Source organism: Zasmidium cellare (assembly GCF_010093935.1).
Source record: "Zasmidium cellare ATCC 36951 unplaced genomic scaffold M409scaffold_47, whole genome shotgun sequence".
Taxonomy (NCBI): domain Eukaryota; kingdom Fungi; phylum Ascomycota; class Dothideomycetes; order Mycosphaerellales; family Mycosphaerellaceae; genus Zasmidium; species Zasmidium cellare.
Window position 1 is genome coordinate 140328 of NW_022986991.1, and position 24780 is coordinate 165107.

Consider the following 24780-nt stretch of genomic DNA (forward strand, 5'->3'; position numbering starts at 1 on the left):
GACAGCGCCGATAGGGTTCTTGAAAAAGAGTCCCATCTTCGAGCATGAAGAGCCATACGCTTTCCGCTATCAAGCGGACAACCTCCCAGACCGGCGAACGAACATGGAGACCGAATATATGAATGTAGAGATTTGTGACATTCGCGGACAAGAAGAGCGAGCAGATTTGGAGACTTGCGGATTTCAGATCAGGAAGCTGCGGTCGGCAATGACCTACGAGCAATTCGGCAACCCAGCCTGTGTAGAAGAGGTCTATCTTCGAGACCTGAGGCAATTGCTCCTTAAAGAGTTCGGTGCTGCTGTGGTGCATTTCGAAAGAACACGGGTAAAGGAACAACGCAGACAAACGGCCGAGGCCTCTCCCACGACGGCTGACGTGCGTCCAGATACGTCGCAGACACCCAGATTTCCCAAAGTCCACTGGTACAGTATACGATCACCATCAACCATCCACAGCAGCTCACGTCGGTGCGTAGTCGTCGCCCCGCCATGCTTTCACAGATGCGCTGACCGTGTACCAGACTTCACCAACCAGAGTGCCGAAGCAACGCGCGACGAGTCCATGGCTGGAGAGGGTTCGAATGGCCGCCCATTTCGTGTCGTAAAGTATGCAGCACGGCGCAAGTGTGGCAGCAGCGAAAAACGCTAACGTAGGAGTAGTATTTGGAAGCCCCTTCGTGGCCCCTTGCAAGATTGGCCACTGGCGATATGTGACGCTCGAAGCGTTGATGCTACGAGTGACATGATCGAAGCCACCATCCTGTACCCTGATCGAATGAACCACAACTTTCAAGTACACTTCAACGCTCGACATCGTTGGTTCTTCCTGGGGGGACAGTGTGACGATGAACTGCTGATCTTCAGGCAATACGACTCTCGACTTGGAGACAACAGTGGTAAGAAGGGCGTCCAAGTGTCGAGTCCAAAGCTGATCGTTTGAAGGTGTACCACACTCGTCGTTCCCGGATCCAAATACGCCTCAGCACGCTTTTCTTCGAGAAAGTATCGAAGTTGTGGCTTGCTTGTGCTTCTGAGCGGACTGAGCAGCGGGCGTCGCGCAGTAGCAATTTAGAGGAGTTAGCGTTCACGATGTTCGTACAAGTGCATTCATTCCGAGAACTCAAGATGCCACTCGTTCCACATCTTAGTAAATGACGAGCGCCCGTGCTTCGATGCTTTCTCGCGGCAGTTCGGTAGCCAGTGCTTTGGGGTTTGCAAAGCTACAGTGTGGGACGCCTCCCAGGCCTGTGGACTCAGAATCACTCTGCTTGAAGACGATGATCTCGTCTATCGTGTGGTCGGATAGGTAGTACCATCTTTGCTTCTGGTTGTATCGCAAAGAGAGATTCTCCGTGAAGTAGTCCGGATACACCATGTCGGTAGCTTCAGCATCTTGTGGATCGACGCTCGATGCATCACAGAAGCACAATGGCCAGTCGTTCACAGGGCCACGTAACGGCCGCCAGACGTTGACCCATGAGAATCTCCTCGTCATGAGTTCATTAGCTCGGTCTCCGAACTGCCGGACCATCTCCTCCTTGGTCGAGTCAATCGTAGCGTCCACGTGCGCGATAGAGGTTGGTTGAGCAAAGTCGTACTCTTGCCCCGTTGAAACAGGAAAGTCGACATGGCGTTTTCGAATGCCGTAGCGAAAGAACTTGACTTCGCGTGCATTCAAAAGGGTTCGAAGTGTACCCTCCAGCTCCTTGAAATAGATGTTCCACACCTTTTGATCGATGTCGAAATCTTCATACTTCATGCTGCTGACTAGCCTGCAGATGGCTACCCCAGTGGTCGAATACGAAAGTGAAGACTCTTTCCCTCGGATATCCTCGAAAGTGGTGTCTCGCCATTCGCGCGTAATGTTTGTCCGGCGCAAATCGGCTGTTGAGTCTCCGTACATCATGTGGTACGGCTTCTCGTCTTCAGAGATGGTCCCGACGTACGAGATAGGCGCCACCGAGGTGACGACTGCTGCATTCATGTTCGTCATGAAGGCGGTCAAGGCGGTGGCCGATGTCTGATCCAGGCGTCAAGGCGGAATGGCCATCATCCAAGATTGTTGGTCTCGACAACGTGCAAATAGCTTTTGTGATGAGGCCTAGGTCCTGGCTTTGCAGTGGTAATCTGAGCGGTGAGTATGAAGGTGATGGGTGGCTGGAAGAACATTCCTGCCGGTCAAGCTTTATGCCTACTGTAATGCCGGGATTTGCACCCGCCTGCAATGCACCCATCACCGCCAGGACAGTTGGGCTTCAACGGCAGCACGGATCGCAGTGGAAGAGTGCAGCTTGATGCATCATGTGCGACCGCTGCGGGTGCACAAAGAATCATAGTCTGAGAGAGTGGTTCGAGAAATGCAATGCAATCTAGCCTCGTCCAGGCCCGTGCGGTGAAACGGCACAATTTAAAATGAGCCATTTGGGCCCCGTGATTGCTTCAGAATTCGCGGCCCTCTTCTCCTCCTCATCACAACAACACGTCTGACACGTCAACAGCAACAACCCTCCCCCGCGTGCAGCCTTGACCCACAATAATCGGCCCCACACAGACTTCAGTAAGTCTATCAGTCTTAAGTTTTCCTACGAAAGATTCCACTCCACCCCGTACTGGACGCTCCGGCTGATCTCTAAAAGCAACAAGATGGAACCAACCAACCACCACACCCAGGCTCCTGCTTCGCCTACGAAAGCCAACAAGGCCCAGCCATGGAAAGCTCACTGGCCACCAAAAGTAGTCGACAAGACGGCTCCATACGGCTTTCGCAAAGGCGAGACGATAGTCAACAGCGGTAATTGAGAATATGCAAATTGTGGGTAGGCCAGTATCTTGACGAGCTGTAGACTAATTGTGGCATAGCAACCCGCGAGTGCAGAGGAACGTCGTTGTTTCATTTCAGAAGACAGTGTTTGCCAAAAGAACACTCTACCAGTACGCGTACGAGTTCCCAGCAAACCGACCCTTTCTTAACATATACGCGCTCTGTAATTACACATGTCCTTGTTCTAAGTCCGGATCTCCCACATGCGTTTGTCTGCCGCGGAGTCCCAGATACCAACTCACTCTGCGCCGTAGGTTTGAAACCATGAGCACCAGCGAAAGGACGAATATCGGCACTGTCACAGCAAACCATACCCAGAGCGACAGCGTGCCTTGTCCGATCTCCTTGAAATTCATTCCAAAGAACGCACAGGAAAAGCTCATTGGCACGAAAACGAACGCGAGCCTCGTGAGCTTCTCCACTCCTTGTGCCTGTGCGATGGCTCTCTTGGACTCGGCATAGCTCTCCAAATGTTCAATTCTCCTGATCCCGCGATCACACTCTTCTGCTAAAGCTGTCGCTTTACGCAGCAAGCCTTGATAGTTGTCAAGCAACTCGGAGCCCGCTTTGTCTGCCCTCAAAAGGATGTCGGAACTGGATCCTCGCCATTTTGGCCACTCGTCTCGCCTCTGGATTGCAAGCAGGTTATCCTCCAGTCGCTTGACATGGTCGCTTAGAACCAGTTGGTTAGACAGGAGATTCGAAAGCGATGCATCGGCCCTTTTCTCTTTTGCAAGGACAGTCGCATGGTGAATATCGTCCCTGATTACGGATTGCATCATGTTCAGAAACTGATTCTCCGATGCTGCAGAGAACCTGAAGAGATTGCGCACAGCATAGAATGAGTCTGCCCGAGCAAGCGCAAGATCAAGGTCCTGGCAATACTGGTGAGAAAGGTGCCTTGCATTCTGAGTGATGCCATCAGGCGTCTCGAGAACCCCTTTGTGAACCGCAGCGGGCGCATCGTGACTGAGAAAATCTGTCTCGGATGCACGACACAATACCGTGGAGCCGAAGATTGTGTTTTCAGGCTTTCCTCCCAGCGGCGTGCGCAGTGAAGCACCCTTTGGGCCTTGGAAGAGGTCATCGATGCCGACATCGATCCACGCCACCCCTTCATTCAATGTTAGCATTGGAATCGTCATCCCTAAAGTTGTCGCAAGCTTACCTCTCCAGCCATTGCCTAGTTGTTTGGTCCAGATCGACACGTCCTGCTCGAAACTAAAAGTCTCTGCGCCATGTACGTGAATGTCTCGAAGCAAGGAGGTCCCGACATGGACCTTCACCTCTCGTTGAGTGTCCTCGAGGTACGCCTTGAATATTTCCCGCACATGGCTGCGGAGGCCGTTGACATGTTTCTCTTCTCGGGCATGGTGTTCTGGTTTGTTGACTGTTCCGTGGGTAGTTATTCGCAGGCGGGGTTCTCGTGCCAGTGTCGACGACAAAGGCGGCCATGTCCACGCAGGATCTGCTCGGCTACGAGAGAAGAGTTCCAGATGGTGGTGGAAGAACTCTATATCGACCTCGAAAGCATCCGATATTGCATTCAACCATTCTGGAGATGGGTGGCCACGCAGAATGAGCAGTCGACTCTCTGGTACATCCTGTTCACGTTGGGCCTTCAGGTCGTCGAGGTCTCCTGCATTTTGGAGCACTTGCTGGATGCTTGCGGACCGGAAATCGTAAAGAACACCAAACGCTCTCTGCTCAGTGCTTGCGGATTGCGAGTCCTGGAAGCGCGGATCATAAGGTTGGTTGAGATACTGCACGAAACAGTCAAGATGATCCCCACTGCTAAGATGCTTGTCAGCCGAGCGGCTAGCAAACTCTTGTATGTTATCAAGCCACGGCGGGGGTTGAGTTGCTGTCGTAATTAGTAAGTGGACGCCAATAGTCATTTCAGCAAACACCTACCGACAACGTCTGACTGCAGGGAAGAGCTCGTGTAATGTTTTGAGCTGTCGAAGTCTTTCAGCTCTGTCCAGTCGATGTCGTTATCATCCTCGGGCATCGTTGCTGCTAAGATTCATCGAAGTAAGGCTTCGCTGCTCGGCTTGGAGTAGCAGACAATGCGTAGGTTCGTGCAGCTCTTTATGCTTCATCGACCTTACTCTCTGCCCTTTGAAAGCTGGTCCGCGTGCCCTGGAAGTGAGGCGGAGGGCAGAATTGCAGGGCTGTTGGGCACCATGTTCATACGTTTTTCGCCCGCGCCTTTGGCCTTCCCCAGTCCAGTGGGGGAGCTGTGAAGGCAAAGCGGACCGCCTGACACTGTTGCTTGTTAGGCATTAATGCCGCGAGAAGGCGACGGCGACGCCTTCTGACGTCTTAACTGGATGGAAATACACTGTGCCACCGACCCCACGCAGGCCGCCAGCTGCCTCTCCAGGAAGAAGGTCAGGAGGCCCACGAAACACTGCCATGATGCATCTTGTCCATTCGAACCACGTCACCTGAAGGCAGAAACTCACGTCTACTAATATCTCTGATGGCTGCCCAATCTGCGATGCGCACTTGACCTTCCCGTCCATCAGAGGGCAACATCTTTCTGCAGTGCTTCGCCACAAAACTCTCTTGCTGACCTCAAATGCGGACGTTGCTTCATGGTGAGCTCTACCTGGCTCGACCGCAGATGGAGCCAACGTGATGTCTTTTGGAAATAGCTATCGCAACTCTGATATCGGCCTGACGGTCCTGCGCAAGGCGTCAGAGGCCGCAGAATCAGTAGTGGAGTAAGCAGAATAGAGCATCACGGATTGAGAAACATGTTAACGGAGTTCAGCGTTGTAATAGTAACGACACCAGGATTCCCGAGGGCGAAAGAGTGGGCACTCTGCACACTGCACGAAAAGACGAACTCAATATCGGATGTCAACATCTATGCCTACGAGGCATGGTCATCATTCGACGAAGAGTTTACGTGGGAAACGCCATTGAACCATGGCAAATTACTTGTCAATCTCCTCGCCACGAGACAGAACTCTGGTGCTGAGGTACGCTGAACCTGCGTTAAAAAGCCGCAACAATAGAGATTTCGTCCAAGAGGACGAGGGTAGTCTGACGGGGATATAGAATACCTCTTTGAGGCCCATCGTCTTGATGGCACACAGTCTTGCTGGCTTCATAGTAAAACAAGTACGTGGAATTGACCCTAGGAGCTGAAACACTGGTCAACTGACGACAATGAAGTGTTTGGTTCTCTTGTACACGCAGAAGAGCCGATACAGGCTCTTACGCAATATGATTGCTAGCGTTGTGCTCCTCGGATGTCCACACTCTTCTCTGCCCGAGACAAGGTCAAGCTTCATAAAGAAGACACTGAAGATTCTTGAGATTGCAGCAGAGCGCCGTGGTCAGCGGATCAAAAACATTGCGCGCCTCGAGAGCCGACAGGACTTGGTTGACCTGTGCACTCAGTATGATTCAATGGGCGGGAACGTCAACATCTTAACACTTTACGAGACGATGAGCACGAAAGTGTCGAGAGGACTTAGGCCATCGTCAATGGTCAGAGTTAGTAGAGAACTCCCCCTCTCTCCAGTCATTCGCTGACCATAGCAGCTTGTCGATGCCAACCTGGCCAGAGTGGATCGGAATAGGTTCGAGAAACTCGTTGAGGTTCAGAGCGATCACCGCAGCTTACCTTTACTCAACGACGAGCCCTCATCCCAAGGTTGGAGCGAGCTGGTAATTGGGTACATCCAAGTCTTGATTCAACAAGCCCAGGAGATTCGTCGACTGTCTCCTAGTCAAGATATGGAAGCAGGGATTGAGAGCAGTGGTTTGGAACCATCAACTCCTGACCATCAGACACCAAAGCCTCACTTGAAAGAATCCGCTTTCTTAGTTGACATGTCAATATCTAGACAACGAAATACCGATTTCCAAGGGCGTGAGACTGTCCTCTCCAATCTCAAACAGCACCTTCTAGACGGCCCACGAGTAGCCGTGCTCTACGGGAAAGGCGGCCTAGGAAAGTCCGAAACGGCAATTGAGTTCGCATATCGCCATCAGAAAGACTTTGACGCTGTGCTTTGGATGCAAGCAGATGATCTTTCTAAACTTCGGCAAGATTTTGGTACTTTCGCGGCGAGACTTGGGTTACAGCCAGAAGATGTGGCCAAGGATCCGTTCACTAGCAGAGATATCGTGAAGGATTGGCTCATCGACCCTCTCAAGTCGAATGGCAGTGGCAGCCAAAAGGCGAAATGGCTTGTGATTTTCGACGGGGTAGACACGATGGAAACGCTGAAGGAATTCGAAATTCTTTATGGCAAAGGCTCAATCCTCATCACGAGTCGCCATCCCGACCTGTTCTCCGCATTCAATCAAGATCAGCTATCTCTGCCAAAGGACCAACGAGTTGAGATACGTGTTGAGAACCTGGACCTCTTCTCCGAAACCGAAGGAACAGCAGCGTTGAAGAAATTTGCAGAATTGGACATGAATGAAGACGTGGATGAACAAGCAGCAAGAGAGATCGTTGGCCTTGTCGACGGCTGGCCCCTGGCAATTCGTCAAATGGCTGGCATCATCCGTAACAACGACTTGACTTTGCCAGAGTTCTACGAGCGATTCAAGAGCGAGCGCCGCGACGTCTCCGCGCAGCAAATCTCGGAGCGTGATACCATGCTTTCCTCTATACGCATGGCTAAGCTCAGCTTGAACGCCATGGCTCTGCTGCGAGTCTGCGCTATGCTGGATCCCGACTGCATTCAGGAGTCTTTGTTCGTTATGGAGACTGCAGTCGAAACGATCCTGGAAGACTTCCCTCTCGCTACCAAGCGCTTCGAAGATGCAAGAGACGAGTTACTGAGTGCCTCGCTGGTGCAACGAAATGCGGAGAAGAAAGAGCTCTGGATGCACAGGGTAGTGCAGGATGCCGTTCGAGATTCATGCACCTCCAGTATCTTTGATCTTGCTTTTAGAGCTGCCGCTGCTTTGGTCAAGAAGGCATGGAAGCCAGTGCCCCCAGGAGTGAGAGACAACGTCAAGCTGTGGGAGCCGTGTGCAGCATTCTTGAGACATGTGTTACATCTACAGCAGGTCTTCGTGAGGACCAACCCGGTGGAGATACCTTGTAAAGCCTGGCCTGCCATTCAGCCCTGTTTCTCTTTTGCTTGGCTGCTCCATGAAGTCGGCTGCTTGCAGAGAGGCTTAGGCGACACATCAGGTATCGAGAACACGCTCGTTCTCGCTCTTTCCGTCTGCGAGCAAATCCCTCGAAATGAACCATTCGATCTCCTCTGCGACATCTACCACGGTCTAGGGGCTTGGGCCAACGAGACAAACCATCCACAAGCTTGTCTGAAGTACAACACTCTTTATCTCCGGATATGTGAAGATGCGAAGAACGAACGTACCGCAGCTGCATATAATCAATATGGCACTGGCCTTACGATGGAGCGACGCTACCCGGAAGCCATTCTTGCTTACGAGAAATCCATCGCACTCTACGCAAAGCTGGCGCTGGAGAAGCCATGTCCCGATTCTTTGCCAGTGGTCAACCTTGGTGTCGTGAAATGGCTCATCGGTGACTACGAATCAGCTTGGACAATACTCACAGCCGGACAACAAGCACGAGAAGAGGCGTTCGGGTTCATGGATCCGGATTCGTTCCGCACAGGAAGGTTCTTCCACGCATTGGGCAACGTATGCTACGACCAAGGAAACATGTCCAAGAGCGAGTTCTGGCATACCCAAGCACTGGATCAATACAAACAGTCCCTCGGTCCAAGACATCATCGTACAGCTGACGTATGTCATAGAGTTGCAGATCATTACTTGAGGAAAGGGGAGATAGACAAGGCCAGCTCCCTGATAGATCAAGCTCTGGGAAGCTGGCGGATGGACCAGACTTCGTTCAAGCCTGAGATTGCGAGGACTACTTGGCTCAAAGCCCGTGAACTTAGCCTGAGAGGAAACTTAACCGGTGCTTTAGATTTGCAGCGGACGGCAGCATTAATGAGAGGAGAGCTCAAACCTGGCGATCAGCGGCAGTCGAAGCACCTTTCTGACGCCGATTTCGACGACCTGGTTGCATTCTGGTCTCGTTAATTGAAGTTTGTTGTCATGCCGACCCTTGACGAATGAACGGCCGATTTGCGTTGTTACCATTGGCGATTCGCCAACTTATGTTGCGTTCTGGGCGGCATTGCATGTGATACCCCGAGCTTCGACAGTGTTTTCATGAGGCGAAGCCCTTCTTGCATCTCTGTTACAGTACTGTAGTCCATCCCCTAATGTACAACATGATCGTTCGTCATAGCTCAGTACACTGGAGAGCTTTACTTTTCTTCATCCCCAAGTACCACACCACGTTACATCGGCCTCGCGTCAAACTGCCTCTCGGCATAGTACTTGTACACCCTCGCCGTCTTCACTCTCAAATGCTTCCCCTTCCAGATAAAGAACCCGGAGAAACCCAAGATCAAGGTCCCAATCGCACCAATCGTGTTGAACACATTCGCCATTCCGACACCGTCGATCCAAGCCGGCATGGCAAAGACAAAGATCGTGCTGAAGGTATTTCTGACGAACGTCAGTCCCGTGAGGGAGTCTCCAATGATCTCATTGTACGCATCGAGCATGTAGGTGAGTGCTACGGACTGCAGCGGCGCAGAGCCGAAGTTGCACAGTCCGTAGGCGAGGGCGACTTGGACCCAGCTCCAGCCGTTGTTGAGGCTGTAGCCGAACCACCAGGCTCCGGCGATTTGGAAGGGGACGAACGGCAGGAAGACGCAGAAGCGGAATTCGGGCTCGTAGATGCCGTTGTTGCGCTTGGCGAGCTTGATGGCGATGAAGTCGCTCAGGGGACCGCAGATGATGGCGCCGAGGGTGTTGCCGATGACTGGAGACAGGTCAGTACAATTCGATGATACCTGGGAAAGGGATACTTACAAGGTGCAAGACTCATGAGTCCGATTTTGTCTGCTGTGAAGTTGTACGGTGCATCAAGCATGTAGATGCTCAAGACCGATGTCATGACCGTCGACCACGCCAGCACAATGGCATATACCAGGGAGCAGTAAGCAACGCCTGGAACAGAGCCTAGAATCATGAAGGGTTGCCACGAGTGGCGAAGGAAGTGAGACCAGCTGCCAGGCGAAGTTGTCGTCAGCGCTAGTTTTTGCAAGTATGTCTTTCGTGGAATGTTCGGGTTGATGTGGATGACGCTCATGTTGCGGGATGCATCTTGCATTGAGCCAGGCTCGACGTCCTGGCTTTCAGATGATGTCTCTGGCGCCTTGGTCTCTTTCTCGTAGTCGCCGTGAATATGACCGGAAATGTCAGGGGCTGTCACAACGCTGCCTTGGCGAGCTTCCAATGTCTCAAAGTGAGTGAACTTCGTTTCCTCGAAACCTGTACGACCCGTAAGCTTTTGTTTCGTCAGAGATCTGGGTCGACCGACCGAAGAAGAACATGAGCAGTTGGAAACCAAAGATAATGGCACAAATCCACCACACCCATCTCCAACCAATGTCTGCCGTGACGAAGCCTGCAGCTACGACTGCGAGGTTGCCTCCCATGTTGAAGACCCAGACATAGATCGTGTTCATCAGTCCTCTTTGATGGACGAAGAAGACGTCGGCGATGGTCTGTCAGGTTAACAAACATTAGCCGAAGGCATCCTCTCCCACGAATGTGTTCAACCATACCATTTGAATTAAGACCTCTGAAAGAGCTCCCAGCCAGCATTGGAGAGCATTCACACCCCACCAATCCCCTGCCGTCTGTGTTCTTGCTGCCCATATCGAGATTCCAAACTGCGCGGCACTGCTGAATATGTAGACCGATCTCGAACCGTATTTAAGGGCGAAAGGAATAAGCATGGGAGCTCCTAATGCCAGGGTCGCGCATCCAATTGCGTATGTGTTTGTCAGAGTCGCTGAGCTGAAACCGAGCTCATCACCCATGGGGCCCCAGGTTGGCGAAGTTGCGTTGATGAAGGCGTAGACCATCATAGCGTAGAACGATGCGAGGAAGTAATTCAAGATCTTCGACGGTTTGGACCAGTTCTTCGCCACGTCAGTATCCCAGCCTGTAAGCGCATCTTCTCACTCAGAGACCTACCAGAGGATCGTTGGGGTTGTCCGTTGGCCTGGGTTGGAGGATAATTTCCGCATCTTTCTTGTCGCCTCCAACAAGCTGCGCCAGCTTGATAGTGCCTGGAGGCCAGGCGGGGTCGCAGAAGTCATTGTCGTCCGCCATGCTGTGTGTCGACCCGGCAGAAATCGATTGTATCTCTTGCAATACGAGTAGAGACCAAGCAGCCTGGCCGACTCGTGGAATTAGCCTCTTTCCTCCTCTTCACGCCTTGATTTTCTCCCTAGAAGGGTGATAGACGTCTGAATGCCTCGGTGATGGGCCACTTTTTGGAGAAAGAGAGATGGTAGAATGAAGGGAGATGAAACTGGACATGCAAAAACATTTCAAGCTCTTGACACCTACCTCCACAGGAAGGTCTATCAATGATCATGGCGGCCGAGAGCCAAGTCGAGACCCAGAAATCGCGTTGCAGCAGTAGGCGGGAGACTCGTGCACAACCTGCGGATAGATAAGGTCGGCAGCAGATACCCAAGCCGTCCATTCGTCCTCGAGAACCCTGGCCAAGAAAGTGGAGGTCTGCAGATAGCGGCGCTCGCTCTGTTTTCCTTTTGCTTTTGCGGCCAGTAAGTTCATCAGCAACTGACAGATGAGAATGAGTCTGCAGAAGCTCTGACGATAGAAGTACTTCATCCCATTGATCGGAAAATGTGAATCTCACCACCTCGTGAGCTTCCTGCAGATAGGCACTGGATGCTGATCGCGGCCGACCGATGGCCGAGAGTGCGCCCGTAGAGGCGGCCTCCCGGGGGCATCTTGCGAGATCATCGAAGTTGCCAGAGCTTCCGAGCAGAGAAATGCCTGCTCGTGATATCGGAGGAAGACGAAGAGAACTTTGAAGCGGAAGACCGTAAGGCAGAGGAGATATTTAATGGCCTTCCATGGGGAGCTACGGAGTTCGGAGTACGGTATCGAATCCCGCGACACCGCCCTGTGCTGCATCGGATTGGAAAGCATCGTCAAGTGAAAATCATTGGGAATCTGAATAAGGAAAGCATACGATCGAGAGCGACGATAAAACGTTTTCATCTGACGTCTATTGAGCGCACTGACTTGGTAACTCAAACGCCTGTGCATTAATCGAGCCATTGTATGGCTGACATCCGAGGAGAGATGTAGACAAAAGAGTCACATACCTGTACAGACACTGTCGGCGGGAGGCCTTTGTAGCTGCGGATGCCGCTGTGGACATCGCAGGAGTGCATACGCCCGAGACAGCACTGAGCGTATGCCAAGTACGTTGCGGGGGTGCATACGCCGAAGACATCGCAAGGCGTATGCCAGAGACGTTGTGGGTGCATACGTCCAAGACATTGCTGTGCATATGCCAAGGAGGTTGCGGACGGTACATACGCTGAAGACATCGCAAGGCGTATGCCAGAGACGTTGTGGGTGCACACGCAAAAGACATTGCTGAGCACATGCCAAGGAGGTTGCGGGCAGTACATACGCCGAAGACATCGCAGGGCGTATGCCAGAGACGTTGTGGGTGCATATGCCGAAGACATTGCTCTGCATATGGCTGGACGTTGTTTGGACACATACGCCGCAGACATTGCGCTGCATATGCCAATTCGCACAAGGCGACGGCTGACGTGAAGAACTCGTAATGTTGAAGAAGAGCGTTCATCGACAGCCAAGGCGGCCGGTAGCCATTGGGGAACCCGTAGCTGGAGTCGTCGCGGGTCAAGCTCCATATGATGAGGGTCTTGTCACGCAAGCTGGACCAAGCACCACCATCGCTGGAGGGCAAGCGCGCTTTGGGTAGCCGTAACAGGTGTCGTCGCAGGTCAGGCTCCAGATGATGAGGGTCTTGTCGCGCGAGCTGGACAGGACCATGTCAGACCTGAGGTCATTATCGACGTGTATATCTACTCAGAGCCGCCCTCACACTCTCTTCGACCTCTTCCGTGAGCCAGCCTGGACGTGAGTCAGACGATGGGCCCGAAGAGGCGGAGGTGCTGGCGACCGGAATGCCAAGTTGACTGGCGGGTGGTGCAGCTGGTGTAGCTGTTGTTGAGTGGCTGCTGGAATGAGGCAACGCCGTAGATAGTGGCTGCTGAGTGGACAGCGAAGCCGTGGTATGGTGGGGTTGGCTCGATGCGCCAATTTGTGGGCCTGACAGAGACGTAGGTGGTTGTGGTGCCTGTGAGAAAGCAGACTGTAGGCTGCCAGCCGGAGGATTGGCCGCGTTGGCGAGAGCTTCAGCGATATGTCGGTCGTGGTTCCAGTGGCGCGGAGCGTCAAATCTCATGTCAGGATACTTGTATTGTGGTATGGACGGCGTTAACCAGCCGGGATTGAGTGTGCGCCAGGCGTATCGCTGGATCTTGAATCGCCTAAGAGGTACAATGTCAATTATGAAGACCCCAGACGACGGGATTGCAATTGCGGATTAGATACTCTATGCGGTCCCTGATATTCCGCTGAAAAGTAGGATTGGTAGAGACTCTGGCCCGGCGTCCTTGTTCTTTTAGGTGGGTATATGTTCGGTCCTAAGTCGAGTGTTAGCGGTGATCTGAGTGATGAATTGGAACAGTGCGCTTACTGAAGGCCAGTATATGTCCATCCGTGGAGGTCTTTTGTTCGCCATCTTTGCGTGTGCTCTGATGGCAGGTGCGATGGCAGGTATTATGGTAGTGTTGGTGGTGTTGATGTTGATGTTGGAAAGAAGCAGACGCGAGGCGCGAGACGCGAGATTCCAAACAGCAAGAGCCACCCCGCGAGCTCGGTATGGCTCGGCCCGTGAGCGTGCCGCTATCTCCAATACGGAAGTAGCGGCTGCGGCTGGAACCTCGTGTCGCTCAGATCGAGCGAATATGATGAAGCAGCTACCTCTTCAATTCCACAAGAGCGACTACGGTCCTGCTCATACATTCGGCTCATCAGATGGACTACCAGCAGTGGGGATGAAGCCCCTCCTTGAGCAAAATAACGAGACCCAGAGCTGCTCAAGAGAACCATGGCATCCCCCACCCAGGCCGCCGACACAATCGTCTCCAACCTCGAATCCCTCTCAAAACTCCTCATAACCACAACCACCCTACAAGACTGGACCTTGCAAACCACCCAAGGCCGCCTCTTCCTCTCCCACCTCACCCTCGACTTCCACATGGCCTTCAGCACCTTCACCGACACAGAAACAAACATCTTTCAATTCTTCGAGAACCATCGTCAGAAATTCGCCGAGCATCCGTGGTTTACCATCGAGCCGGTTAGTGTGTATACGGATATCGACTTGGGGACGAATCTGGCCACTGTGTATTTGAATATCTCGGTTGCGGAGACGCCGAACTCGCGCGTCGATGGGTATATGCAGTTTCAGTGGGCGAGAGAGGCAGATGCATGGAAAAATGGCGACGAGGATCACAGCTTGCATTGGGCGGGTGGTCCGCCGTGGCGATGCTACAAGATTCACATGATGAGGGGAACTCCGGCGTTGTTTGGATGAGCTTTTACGTTTATCAGTTTCGATCCGGTCATCAAGCCCAAGCCTTTAGATCTGGGCCCTCTACTAACATCAAGACCGCATTTGCTGGTGGCCTTAGATGGTCTTGCCCGCTGTTGAGCGTCCTCGGTATGATTGGATTGGAAAAGGTGCTCGAATTGTTGCTCACTGATCAAAAGGTACTTCGGCCACACTATCCAGAATTAGTGCGGCTACCATCATGTCGAAAGTAAGGCTGCAACTTCTCATCACCCTGAAGCTTGACAGAGAGAATCAGAATCCAGTGGTTCAGCACGAAGCAGAAGAAGCCCAGCCCCGAGCACGTGAACTCGCGATGCGGAGGCATGGATGCCAAAGTATACAAGTATACAAAGCTCATGCAGGGATTCGTCGCAGCTCTCCCAATGCTCCTCTCCTCAGCCCAGTCCGTAGGAATGAAAGAGGGGTTGGTTCTCTCTACCACACACTTACTACCGTGATGGAAATCTCCTTTGCGCCGAGCAGATATATATGTCGAAGACCAGGTTGCAGGATTCGTCAGATTTGACCATACGCTGGATCAGCTAGTAACACCACTCACTTCAAGCATTCTGACACCTCGCCACCATGTCCTCTCACACCAACCGCGCAAACGGCCACAATCAACCCTCCGCCCTCTGCAGCCTCAACGACTTCCTCTCACGCGATACATACGACTATGTCATCGTAGGCGGCGGCACCGCAGGCCTCTGCGTCGCCGCGCGCCTCAGCGAAAACCCCTCCATCAACGTCGCCGTCCTCGAAGCCGGCTCCAACCTAATGGACGACCCGCAAATCTCCACGCCCTCCCTCTACCCAACCCTGATCGGCCGAGAGAAATACGACTGGTGCTACCAATCCGAACCCGTGCCCACGGCGGGCAACAAAACCTACTCGATGCCGCGCGGCCGAGTTCTGGGCGGCTCCAGCGCGATCAACTACCTCATGTACGTCCGGGGCAGCAAGAAGGACTACGACGGGTGGGCGTCGCTGGGGAATAAAGGGTGGGGCTGGGAGGATCTGGTGCCGTATTTCAAGAAATACCAGCATCTCGATCCGCCGGAGAAGGAGAATCCGAATAAACAGTTCATGCCGCTGGGGGCCAAGGAGAAGTATCATGGGAGCGAGGGGCCGATTCATACGAGTTTTAATGATTACTATGAGCCGTTTGAGTATGATTTTTGTGAGGCGGCGTATGAGGTTGGGGGCAGGGATCGGACGCTGGTGGATGCTTGGGGTGGGGATCATATGGGGTTTTATTCGAGTTTGGCGGCGGTGAATCGGACGGATGATCCGGGGAAGAGGAGTTATGCGGCGACGGGTTATCTGCGTCCGAATCTTGGTCGGTCGAATCTCAAGGTATTGTGCGAGGGACTCGCGTCCAAGATCTTGCTGGATGGCAACACTGCCAAGGGGGTTGAGTTCTATCACGGAGGGCAGAAGCATCAGATCAAGGCGTCGAGGGAAGTCATTCTGTCTGGAGGTGTGATCAACAGCCCACAGTTGCTCGAGCTTTCTGGAATTGGTGACCCCGAAGTCCTTAAGGCTGCCGGAGTAGAATGTGTCGTCAAAAACGAAAGGGTCGGCGCCAACTTCCAAGACCACGTTCTCGGAGGCATGCTGTACGACCTAGCTCCTGGGGTGCTTTCGATGGACGCCCTGCACGGAGAAGAGTACCAAAAAGCCCAGCAAGCGCTTTATGACAAGACTAACAATGGACCCTTGGGTTCGCCTGGAATGCTGATGGGCTTCGTCTCGTATGCATCTTTGGTGGATCAGAAGACCTTGGACGATACAATCAGCGAGATCCGGAAGAACTCCCTCGCCAAGACAGATTTCGAGAAGCGCCAGGAGGATGTTGTTGTCAAACAACTCTCAGATCCAACCTTTGCCAATATCCAGACATTCTGTAAGTCCCGTAGTCGTTGGCTTCAAGGCAAGAACTAACACACCCAGGCATTCCGTGCCAGCTAGACCTCAGTCAAGGCGAAAGCCAGATCGGATTCTTCAGCGCGCCGTGAGTATCCTTCAACCAGCTCCGCTGAGTGTAAAGACTGACATTCTCCATCCCAGCCCCGACGGCAAAAACCGTGTCTCTCTCCTCGTCTGCCTGGAACACCCTCTATCACGCGGAACAGTCCACATCACATCGTCCGACCCTAACAAACCACCCAAGATCGACCCAAGATACTTCAGGAATCCCGCAGATGCCAAGATTCTAGCAGAGGGTATCAAATGGATGGACAAGGTGGCCCAGCAGCCTGTCCTTGCCAAGAGCCTTGGGGAGAGGATCCAGCCTCCTGCGAAGGCCAGCATCGAAAAGGAGGAGGATCGGGTGGAGTTCGTCAAGAACCACATCTCGACTCAATACCATTTGATTGGTACTTGTACGCTTGGTGAAGTGGTCGATGAGAAGCTCAAGGTCAAAGGCGTCAATGGCTTGCGTGTGATTGACGCTTCCATATTTCCGGGACATGTTTCCGGCAACATTATGTCGACGACCTATGCGGTGGCGGAGAAGGGCGCCGATCTTGTCAAGGCCGATGACGAGAGGTTCCTGGCGAAGGTCGACTCAGCCGTGCATTAAGTATAGTCCTCTCTCATCGGTAAAGGTAATTATTCGTAAACATGTTGCCGTAGTAATCCGTGTCTTCATCACTTCTCATGTTGTTTGATCGCACAACCTGGACGACACCGCCCCAGTAGCCTTCGGTCTCAGCTTCAGGATTGCCAGCATTCACATTCCGCTGATATGCCAACTTGCGCTCCTTTCGAAACGCCGAAAGCAAAGCAATGTTGTCGATTCTAGGCTTCACCGCTGGCTTTGCAGGCTCGTTTTGCATCACCGGCTGTCCAAAACTGACTTCCTTATCGTCAGACTGAAAAGCAAAGCGACCACTCTGAATCGTGGGAAAGACAACCTCCTCCTCGCCGAAGAAGCTAAAGTCTGTCTCCGCGGCATTCCACAAAGCCTCGCTGTCACGGTCTTCTGTCATCGATCGGGTATCCTGATGCTGCCAGGGACTTGCTTTGCTATTTCTTCGATCACTTTCCGCGCCCATCTCAAGTACGATTCGCTTCAGTGCAAAGATCTTCTTCGCGGAATACTTGAGAGCCGTTGCATGATCTCTACGTCCTGGCGGCAGCGAGTAGTCAAGCTCGGCTTGACTTTGGGCAAGCGTGGTTTCTTCAGCGCAGTTCTTGATGAAGCAGATGATGCGGTTTGCAACATCACGGTTCGTTGAGAATGGCGGCACGTTCGTCAAGACCAAGGTTGAGATGTGCGGCAACATCGCCGGATGCAGATTGTGTCCAGCGAGTACATGTGCGTTCAACCGTGCTTTTCGTTCAGTCGCCATAGATGAATAGCTACGTGGGCGAGGCTTAGGAGTCGATGGCGCGGAGCCAACAGGCGTGTCTTGTGGGAATGGAGAGATCAAGCTTGGAAATCCGCTGGCAGTTGTCATCGTCCCGTCTTCGAGCGCAGACACGGGACTTAAGTGAGTCTTCCTATCCATCTCAGATGCCAAAGTGTCAACAACTTCTGGAGCAAAAGCACTACCCCTTCTGGGACCATCTCCATTTTGTCCTGGTACGTCAATTTGATATGTGTCATCTCTAGGTGACGACACGACGAATTGCATAGGATCGGCTTCCAGCTCGAATCGTGGTGTCTGCTCATCTGTCGGCATCTCGAATGTCTCAGGACGCACTGTCGTGGCATCCAACTCAAGTGCGCCTGAGCAGGACGGCAGCGAGGTATCACCAAGCTCTACACGGCCGTGCACGATTTCTTCCGGATGCAGATTTGGGGCCTCTTTGGTGATGAGGGTGTGATCGATTCGGAGAAAGGTCACACTCTCGCCTCCATGTTCACGAAGAACCGGCGTAAGCTTCTCGGCGCCAGGCATGCTGAGATTACCACTCGAACCAGAAGGATGTCTCTGAAGACTAGGCGCCAACGAGCCCACGTCAAGGACATGCAACCTCTCAGATCTGATCAGACCAGATACGGCTTCGACTGTGATGAGGTTGCCGGCGATGTATAAATGTGTGATGCCGCCACTTGGAGCATCTTCGATAGCAAGGCGACTAACAAATCTGCCAGTGAATGCATTCCGTAGATATCCCTCGAAGTCTTCGCCGCGATAGATGTCCAGCATCTCGGCGCCGAGATAAGGCAGGAGGGTTGGTGATCTGGGTCCGTGGGCCGAACCAAGAACTGGGTTGACAGGGTTGCTGGGCATAAGAAAGCAGTGATCTAGTAGAGTCCGGATACCACGGTCCGTTATGTAGTTGTCCCTCAGATCAAGGCTGCGTACTCGAAGGCCAATGGCCCCGCTGAGAGTATGTACATTCTCGTCCTTCAAGCTCACACCACGCAGCTTGAGAACCTGGAGACCAGTGAACTTCCTCAAAGTGTTCAGAACGACGTCTTCCCTCGCAGGATAGCTGAAGGAGAGATCCAAATACATCAACCCCTCAAATCGAGCCAGTGCCGAAGCCAGTCCACTCGAAGTAACATTCGGACACCTCGAAGCATCCAGCAACCGAAGACCGAATGAAGGAATAAGTGTCGTCGGACTCTGGAAGAAACTCCCAGCAGATCCAGGCAACTCCACAACCCCAGAAGGCGCATGTCGATGTTCCTCAGGTTTGTTCCGGATAAAGCTCAACGCCTGCAAAGCCGCATAATCGAAAAACGGAAGTCCCCTCACAATCAAAGACTGCAGATTCGGGAGCCGTTCCAACAGATCCCGAAGCCAGTCTGAGTGTGGCCCATAGTAAATCTCCGCATGAGCAGGCGGGAAATGCAAAGTATGCGTCTGAGATCGTACGAACAGGCGGGCGGTTTGGAGGGTCTTTTTGAAGCGAGTCAAGGCAACGTAGACGGCATCATTCTCAATGCCAAAGTGAGACGCCGGATTGCCCCAAATGTGAGGCGCAAAGGTCGCGTGCCATTTGCTGCATACCAGAGCAGCTGCGCAGAGGTCGCGAGAGGGTAGGTATTGTGCGATGAGGTCCAGGTGGTCGATCAGGGTGGCACTCTCATAGGATGGCGGCGCTGCTTCCATCGTGGGTCATGGCTTGAGATATCGCGAGTTCGTAGGTTGTTGAAGAAAAGGTCCATCATTGCGTCTGGCAGAGGCTGAAGAGGTGAAGAAGGAGCTGCGCTGGTCATGCGCTAACAATGCGAACGTGGACGCCGCTTGCACGTGATGAATCCTTCGACCGGGGTTTGTTCCGCCAACCGTCTTCGCTTTCACGAGCCGACTTGGCAGTCATGTGCCTCAGGACATGTCCAGACAATGCGAGGCAGAAACCATGGACTCAAAATAAAATTCGAGATTGAGAGTCTGTATCGATGCATTACCACTCTGTTCTATGTACAAGCGTCTCATGTTCATCATTCTCTATGCCTCAGGTTGTGTCCGTGATCCAAAGGGGGTTCTATCTTAGCGCAAAGCAGTACCAACAAATGCTCTTGCGAATATAAGTCCCGTCTCCTCAAAATACGCCTTCGCCATGCCATGATGCAGTCTACTCCGAGAAGTTCTGTTCCCCTTTCAGTTGCGACTGTCTGCTTAGACAATCCCGTACACCCTCTTCGCCACCACGTAACAAGTCACGCCAAACGCAATCAAACCGGCGGTAATGGCAAAGAACCATTTCAGATCTCCCTCATACTAGTCGCGCTCCGTCAGCGAAATAACAGCAGGCTTGAGGTGATAGGAAGACATACCTCTTGTCCAGGAACCCACACGTTCATACCCCACATACCAGTGATGATATTCATCGGTAGGACGATGGTTCCAAGTACTGTGAGCTTACCAAGAATGTCGGCGTTCTGTTCGGCGCGTTCGTTCATGCGGATGTTGATCTGGGCCACATAGTTACTGTGAGCACGGCTGAGGAGGCTGTCGAGATAAGTCAGCTGAAGTCCTTCCAAGGAGTTGTGCTTATTGAATTCCCACCTTTCAAAGTGCGAGAGATTGCCAGTCATCGTCACAATATGATCCTGAATGTCTCCCAGGTACAGACCAATCTCAGATCGAGGTGCTACCTCCCAGTGCTCATTGCACCGCTTCGCAAAGCCCTTGATGACATCTGCCTTGTTGCCAAGCAGTCGATACATCCCCATCACAGTCTTTCGACACGTACCAATGCGCCGAAGCATAGTACCACCAGCCTCGCCCGCCGTTTTCTCACCAGCGCCGTCAGCTTTCAGTGCACCCATGGCGCCTTGCGTCTGAGGCTTTGCATCACTATTGCCGCTGTCTCGTCGACCTTTGGAGCTCTTGGGGCGCTGGTCTTGCTTCTGCGAGGGTTTACCCTCAGATGATGCGACGGCATTATCCACAGCCGTTGTATGCATGTATAGAATCTCCTCATCGATGTCATCGACTTCCCTCTCGAATTCAGACACCAAAGGCCCGTATGCATCCGTGACATCGTCAATGATAGCGTAACTGATCCAATCGGCGGTAGGGCTCATGTAGTCATTCAATTGCCGAATTCTTCGCCTCACGTTGGCTGGATGCGGGCTCATCTTGTGGTGGAAGGTGATGAGGCCGTGCCGGAAGACGACCACAAACATATTGATCGGGTCCATGTACTCGTCGCTGTCCTTGTCTTGCTCAAAAGTACGGTAGTTGATGAAGTAGTACGACGGGAAAAGCTCGACCTTTTCGCGCTGCTCGTCCATGAGGATATCTTCTGCAGTCAATTGATGAAGCCCAAACGCTTTCACCAGCACCTTCATCTCAGCTTCGGTAGGTCTAAGAACATCCAACCAGAAGGTCGGCTTGGGTCCATACCGCTTCTTGCTTGGCTTGGGCGTTGCACGTCCAGATCCTGGAGCCGATTCGACGACAGACTTGCTGACGATGGATGCCGAACGCACATTTGCAAGCCTACTACCGGCGTCACCCAATGTTGACTTGTTGACTTCCCCGTCGCTAGAAGGCCGATGCGAATGCATTGGAGGTCGCTGCGACTGATTCTCATCAACCTCATTCGTATTGTCGTCACTCTCGCTGTCGTCGCTCAGTTCTATTGGATCTGGCTGGAACAACTCCCTGAATGTCATGCCATCCTGAAGTAGATCACTGATCGTCCGAGCATGTACCGTACCATCGAGCGTCTCGTTGAAATACGTGAATCTGAAGGGCGCATCGTCCTCCTCGGCATGCCATGCATTGGCTCGCCCATGTCGCAAGCGTCCACCGACCATGACAGGTTCGGAGATCTTCTTTGCTCTCAGAACCTCTTGATGCGTCCGCTCTTCTTTCTCGTCCCGGGCCCACTCTTCGAGTACCTCAAGGTCGGGCCATGCCTTGGCCCGTCTTCGCCTACGCCTGCTAGGTGAATCCCGATGTGTGTCCAGAACTGATTCTTCGCCACGCACAGAAGCATCCTCCTCGAGGGGGAAGCACACGTCCCGCTCAGCCAGCTCTGCAATTGTCGGTCTACGACGCATTCCCTCTGGCGACGAACTCGGGTATCGATCGTCGCCCATGTCCTCAATGTCGATGATCGCATCTCGGTCCCGTCCACGATCCGAGCCAGGCGGTATGAACAGGTCATCCACGGATTCCAGTGTTGGGGATGCTGGCACAGACGGTGGGTTGTTGACATCGTAGAGCGAGTCAGATGGATTGTTGTGAGGATGCGTAGCCATGAGTTCGCCTCTGCGCCGTGATGATGCCTTTGACGCGTTCGAGGGTCGTCTACCCTTGTTCGTACCGTGACTGCCATAGCCAAACCCACTATTGTGACGAGACATTCCCGGTTTGGAACGGTTCCTACTCGCGAGCAGAGGCGTACGGTCATGCGCGACATCCTCATCATCCTCGTCGACAAGTGCCGCCTCAGGGACAGTCAATGGCCGCGTTCTGCCACCTGCCGGACGATTGTTCGAAGCTTCAGAAGACCGATGTTGAGGTCTTGTAAACGGCGTTGCTACTCTTGCCAGTCCTTGCTTGATGGTATCTCGTCTTGATCTGAACGGGGTCTGATCTCGGTGATCCAGTAGCGCCTCGCTCTCCAAGCTCGTATTGCTGCGGTTCCCGTTCGACTGCAACCGGTAGAAGCTCGCCTGCTGCGCAGAGATGGCTCGCGACGCCTGGAGGCTCGGTCGACCATCGCGATCTGTTGTATCCTCTGTAGCTTCCGACGGGGCAATGAAGCTCTGCCTTCTATTCTTCTTCTTGCGCCCACCTCGATGGCGCTTCTTCTTAGGTTTGGCAGCGTCGTTCGGATGGGCGGAGGATGATGCGAGAGTCGAGGCATTTTGTGTATTGCCTTCAGCGGCGGATGCTGATCCTGTGGGTTTGGCCATCGATTCTGGTCCAGAGACTCGGGCGATCTGGTCTCGCGAGGTCGATGCCATTGCGCTGTGTTGTGCCTCGTAGGCTTGGACGTAGTTCTATCCGGGCAATGTAGACAACATCAGGACAGAAAGGACGCGCGAAGAGGAGAGTGTTTGCAGGAAGATAGAATGCAATGCAATGCTAGCTCCAAGGAGTCGAGAACCGCTCACAGGCTAGACGAACTTTGAGAACCGCTCATCAGCCGCTTGGCCAGGTGTGGCGTTGAAAGTGACGTAGCGGAGAAGTATTCAAGGCCAACAGTTGCAGCGGAAGCGCGGTGAAAACAAACGACAGGGAGAACGAAGTTCAATGGTGCTGGATGCGTTGTTCGGAAGCGTGAAGGAGTTCGCAGGAGAGATTTGCGCATAAACCTGGCAAGATGATGCTCTGCTCCATGTCCATGGTTCGGCATCGCGCTAGAACGAACTCGGCCACGAAAAGTTCGAGGAGGGCAAGTGATCACGCGACAGCTTATCATCGAGAAAACTTTGCCCGTGAGGCTCGCAGTGGTCGGGATTTAGTGCACATCCATGTACTGGATGGTGGCGTACAGCTCGACTCGGCAGTTGTGGGCGTTTCTAACCACCTTGATGTCCTTTGCTATATACATATAGGCGAACGATTCCAGGGATTGGTTTCAGCTCAAGTTAGCCTTGTGAAACACATTAGCAGAAGGATTGGCTGGTGGCGAAGGTACCCAGGTACTCCTGCATTTATCATTTGCCTGTGGATGCTCTCACGCCACCTTCCAGTGACACACGAAGGTATAGCCGAAGCTGCTGACCATCTGCACGTAGGCCTGCTATCGTAGGAGTTGGTGTCTTGATCGGTTGGAGGCGAACGAAAAACACCCCATCTATCCTTTCTTCGTCATCCGCCTCTGCAGATCCAATACTTGCACTCCAGCATTCACAGCCCGAAAGTAATACCTTGTCTGGACCTCAACAGACCCACGAACCTCCATCTGCGCCAGCACTTCCAAAGCACTCCGTTCACCTGTTGTCAAGGGCATTTGAGCACCACGACGTTTCCCTGTAATCAGCACATGGAACTCGGCGAGTCTCTTCCCGTGGTCGGTAGCCTTCACGAGTGCTTCAAGTCGACTATGAAGCGCTGAAGCATCGCTCTCTTGGGGTAGGTAGAGATTGATCTGAAGATGGCGCAGATGGTACAAGAGGTGAGGGTATTCCCATGGGAGTAGTGGAGTCAGTGGTGAGTCAATAAATGGTTGGATGTGTTTCCCTTTATCGACAACCGTAGCTGGTGCTGGATATGTCGATGGATCCGAGCGGAGTCTGTGTTCGGTGTCGATGATCCAGAGGAAGTCGTTTGTCCCGTAGAACGCTTCTAAGGCTTCTTGCCGAAGGCTGCGACAAACGTGGAACAGAGGCTGGCAGAAGTCTTGAAGGCCCGCCCATACTGGATGTTGAAGCTCGAGGGTGCCTCGTTGGCGGAGGGCATGTCCAAGTATAGATTGCCGAAGCTCTGTGGGTAGGTCAAGTAGTGGAGATGTCGACATTTTGAATGCGATCCAGGGAGATGTTAGCTATCTTGTGAGGAGTTTTGCCGTGGCAGACTGGCGGTGAAGATGTCTGAGAAAGATGTGTGTTGATGTTGTGAGGCAGCACTCTAACGAATGTCTAGCCCAACGGCGGCGGAGATTTGGCGCGGGGACAACCCCGGTCTCCCGCTCTTTCACATGACTGGAGTCTCTCAGCCTTGTGCTTCTCTATGCCAACGAATGTACAAGTAGGACGCAGCTGGCCAATTCTTCCGTGTCAGCCCGCATACTGTGACAAATACCACGCACGCCATTGATGCAAGATCAGCAGATTCAAACTGGTCCTAAGAGGCGGGCTAGGCGAACTTGGGGAGATGGCTCTTGCCTACTTTCTTTTAGTTGCCGTGGAATCGACCTACGCCGGTACTTAGTAGGCGCCATCAGCAGAGCCAGGCAGGACGGTCACGCGACTAAGATCTTCCGCCTTTATTGATTTGGACACAGCGTCGTTCATACG

General features: G+C 52.9%; 11 protein-coding genes across 11 annotated transcripts; 4 read left to right on the forward strand and 7 right to left on the reverse strand.

The window, feature by feature from the left end:
* Positions 1-103: 103 nt before the first annotated feature.
* On the forward strand, positions 104-1034 carry M409DRAFT_70334 (uncharacterized protein; the record flags this gene model as incomplete). Its single annotated transcript, XM_033818684.1, has 4 exons — positions 104-325; positions 387-472; positions 655-896; positions 943-1034. The coding sequence occupies 4 exons, from the start codon at positions 104-106 to the stop codon at positions 1032-1034; spliced, it is 642 nt and encodes a 213-aa protein (XP_033661477.1).
* Positions 1035-1144: 110 nt separating this feature from the next.
* M409DRAFT_70335 (uncharacterized protein) lies at positions 1145-1903 on the reverse strand (the record flags this gene model as incomplete). Its single annotated transcript, XM_033818685.1, has 1 exon — positions 1145-1903. The coding sequence occupies one exon, from the start codon at positions 1901-1903 to the stop codon at positions 1145-1147; it is 759 nt and encodes a 252-aa protein (XP_033661478.1).
* Positions 1904-2988: 1085 nt separating this feature from the next.
* On the reverse strand, positions 2989-4832 carry M409DRAFT_28976 (uncharacterized protein; the record flags this gene model as incomplete). Its single annotated transcript, XM_033809257.1, has 3 exons — positions 2989-3935; positions 3990-4685; positions 4736-4832. The coding sequence occupies 3 exons, from the start codon at positions 4830-4832 to the stop codon at positions 2989-2991; spliced, it is 1740 nt and encodes a 579-aa protein (XP_033661479.1).
* Positions 4833-5464: 632 nt separating this feature from the next.
* On the forward strand, positions 5465-8875 carry M409DRAFT_28977 (uncharacterized protein; the record flags this gene model as incomplete). The annotated part of the gene is made up of 5 exons (XM_033809258.1): positions 5465-5550; positions 5601-5811; positions 5891-5953; positions 6008-6331; positions 6380-8875. The coding sequence occupies 5 exons, from the start codon at positions 5465-5467 to the stop codon at positions 8873-8875; spliced, it is 3180 nt and encodes a 1059-aa protein (XP_033661480.1).
* Positions 8876-9138: 263 nt separating this feature from the next.
* On the reverse strand, positions 9139-11029 carry M409DRAFT_28978 (uncharacterized protein; the record flags this gene model as incomplete). Its single annotated transcript, XM_033809259.1, has 5 exons — positions 9139-9668; positions 9719-10180; positions 10230-10416; positions 10477-10836; positions 10892-11029. 5 exons carry the CDS (start codon positions 11027-11029, stop codon positions 9139-9141), a joined length of 1677 nt encoding a protein of 558 aa, XP_033661481.1.
* A 931-nt stretch (positions 11030-11960) lies between these two features.
* M409DRAFT_59847 (uncharacterized protein) lies at positions 11961-13178 on the reverse strand (the record flags this gene model as incomplete). The annotated part of the gene is made up of 4 exons (XM_033814315.1): positions 11961-11993; positions 12061-12278; positions 12470-12749; positions 12816-13178. 4 exons carry the CDS (start codon positions 13176-13178, stop codon positions 11961-11963), a joined length of 894 nt encoding a protein of 297 aa, XP_033661482.1.
* A 708-nt stretch (positions 13179-13886) lies between these two features.
* On the forward strand, positions 13887-14375 carry M409DRAFT_28980 (uncharacterized protein; the record flags this gene model as incomplete). The annotated part of the gene is made up of 1 exon (XM_033809260.1): positions 13887-14375. The coding sequence occupies one exon, from the start codon at positions 13887-13889 to the stop codon at positions 14373-14375; it is 489 nt and encodes a 162-aa protein (XP_033661483.1).
* A 603-nt stretch (positions 14376-14978) lies between these two features.
* Positions 14979-16977, forward strand: M409DRAFT_28981 (GMC oxidoreductase; the record flags this gene model as incomplete). The annotated part of the gene is made up of 3 exons (XM_033809261.1): positions 14979-16299; positions 16347-16407; positions 16464-16977. 3 exons carry the CDS (start codon positions 14979-14981, stop codon positions 16975-16977), a joined length of 1896 nt encoding a protein of 631 aa, XP_033661484.1.
* Positions 16978-16990: 13 nt separating this feature from the next.
* Positions 16991-19465, reverse strand: M409DRAFT_70339 (uncharacterized protein; the record flags this gene model as incomplete). The annotated part of the gene is made up of 1 exon (XM_033818686.1): positions 16991-19465. One exon carries the CDS (start codon positions 19463-19465, stop codon positions 16991-16993), a length of 2475 nt encoding a protein of 824 aa, XP_033661485.1.
* Positions 19466-19975: 510 nt separating this feature from the next.
* On the reverse strand, positions 19976-22782 carry M409DRAFT_59851 (uncharacterized protein; the record flags this gene model as incomplete). The annotated part of the gene is made up of 2 exons (XM_033814316.1): positions 19976-20077; positions 20134-22782. 2 exons carry the CDS (start codon positions 22780-22782, stop codon positions 19976-19978), a joined length of 2751 nt encoding a protein of 916 aa, XP_033661486.1.
* Positions 22783-23618: 836 nt separating this feature from the next.
* On the reverse strand, positions 23619-24281 carry M409DRAFT_28984 (uncharacterized protein; the record flags this gene model as incomplete). Its single annotated transcript, XM_033809262.1, has 1 exon — positions 23619-24281. The coding sequence occupies one exon, from the start codon at positions 24279-24281 to the stop codon at positions 23619-23621; it is 663 nt and encodes a 220-aa protein (XP_033661487.1).
* Positions 24282-24780: the final 499 nt, after the last annotated feature.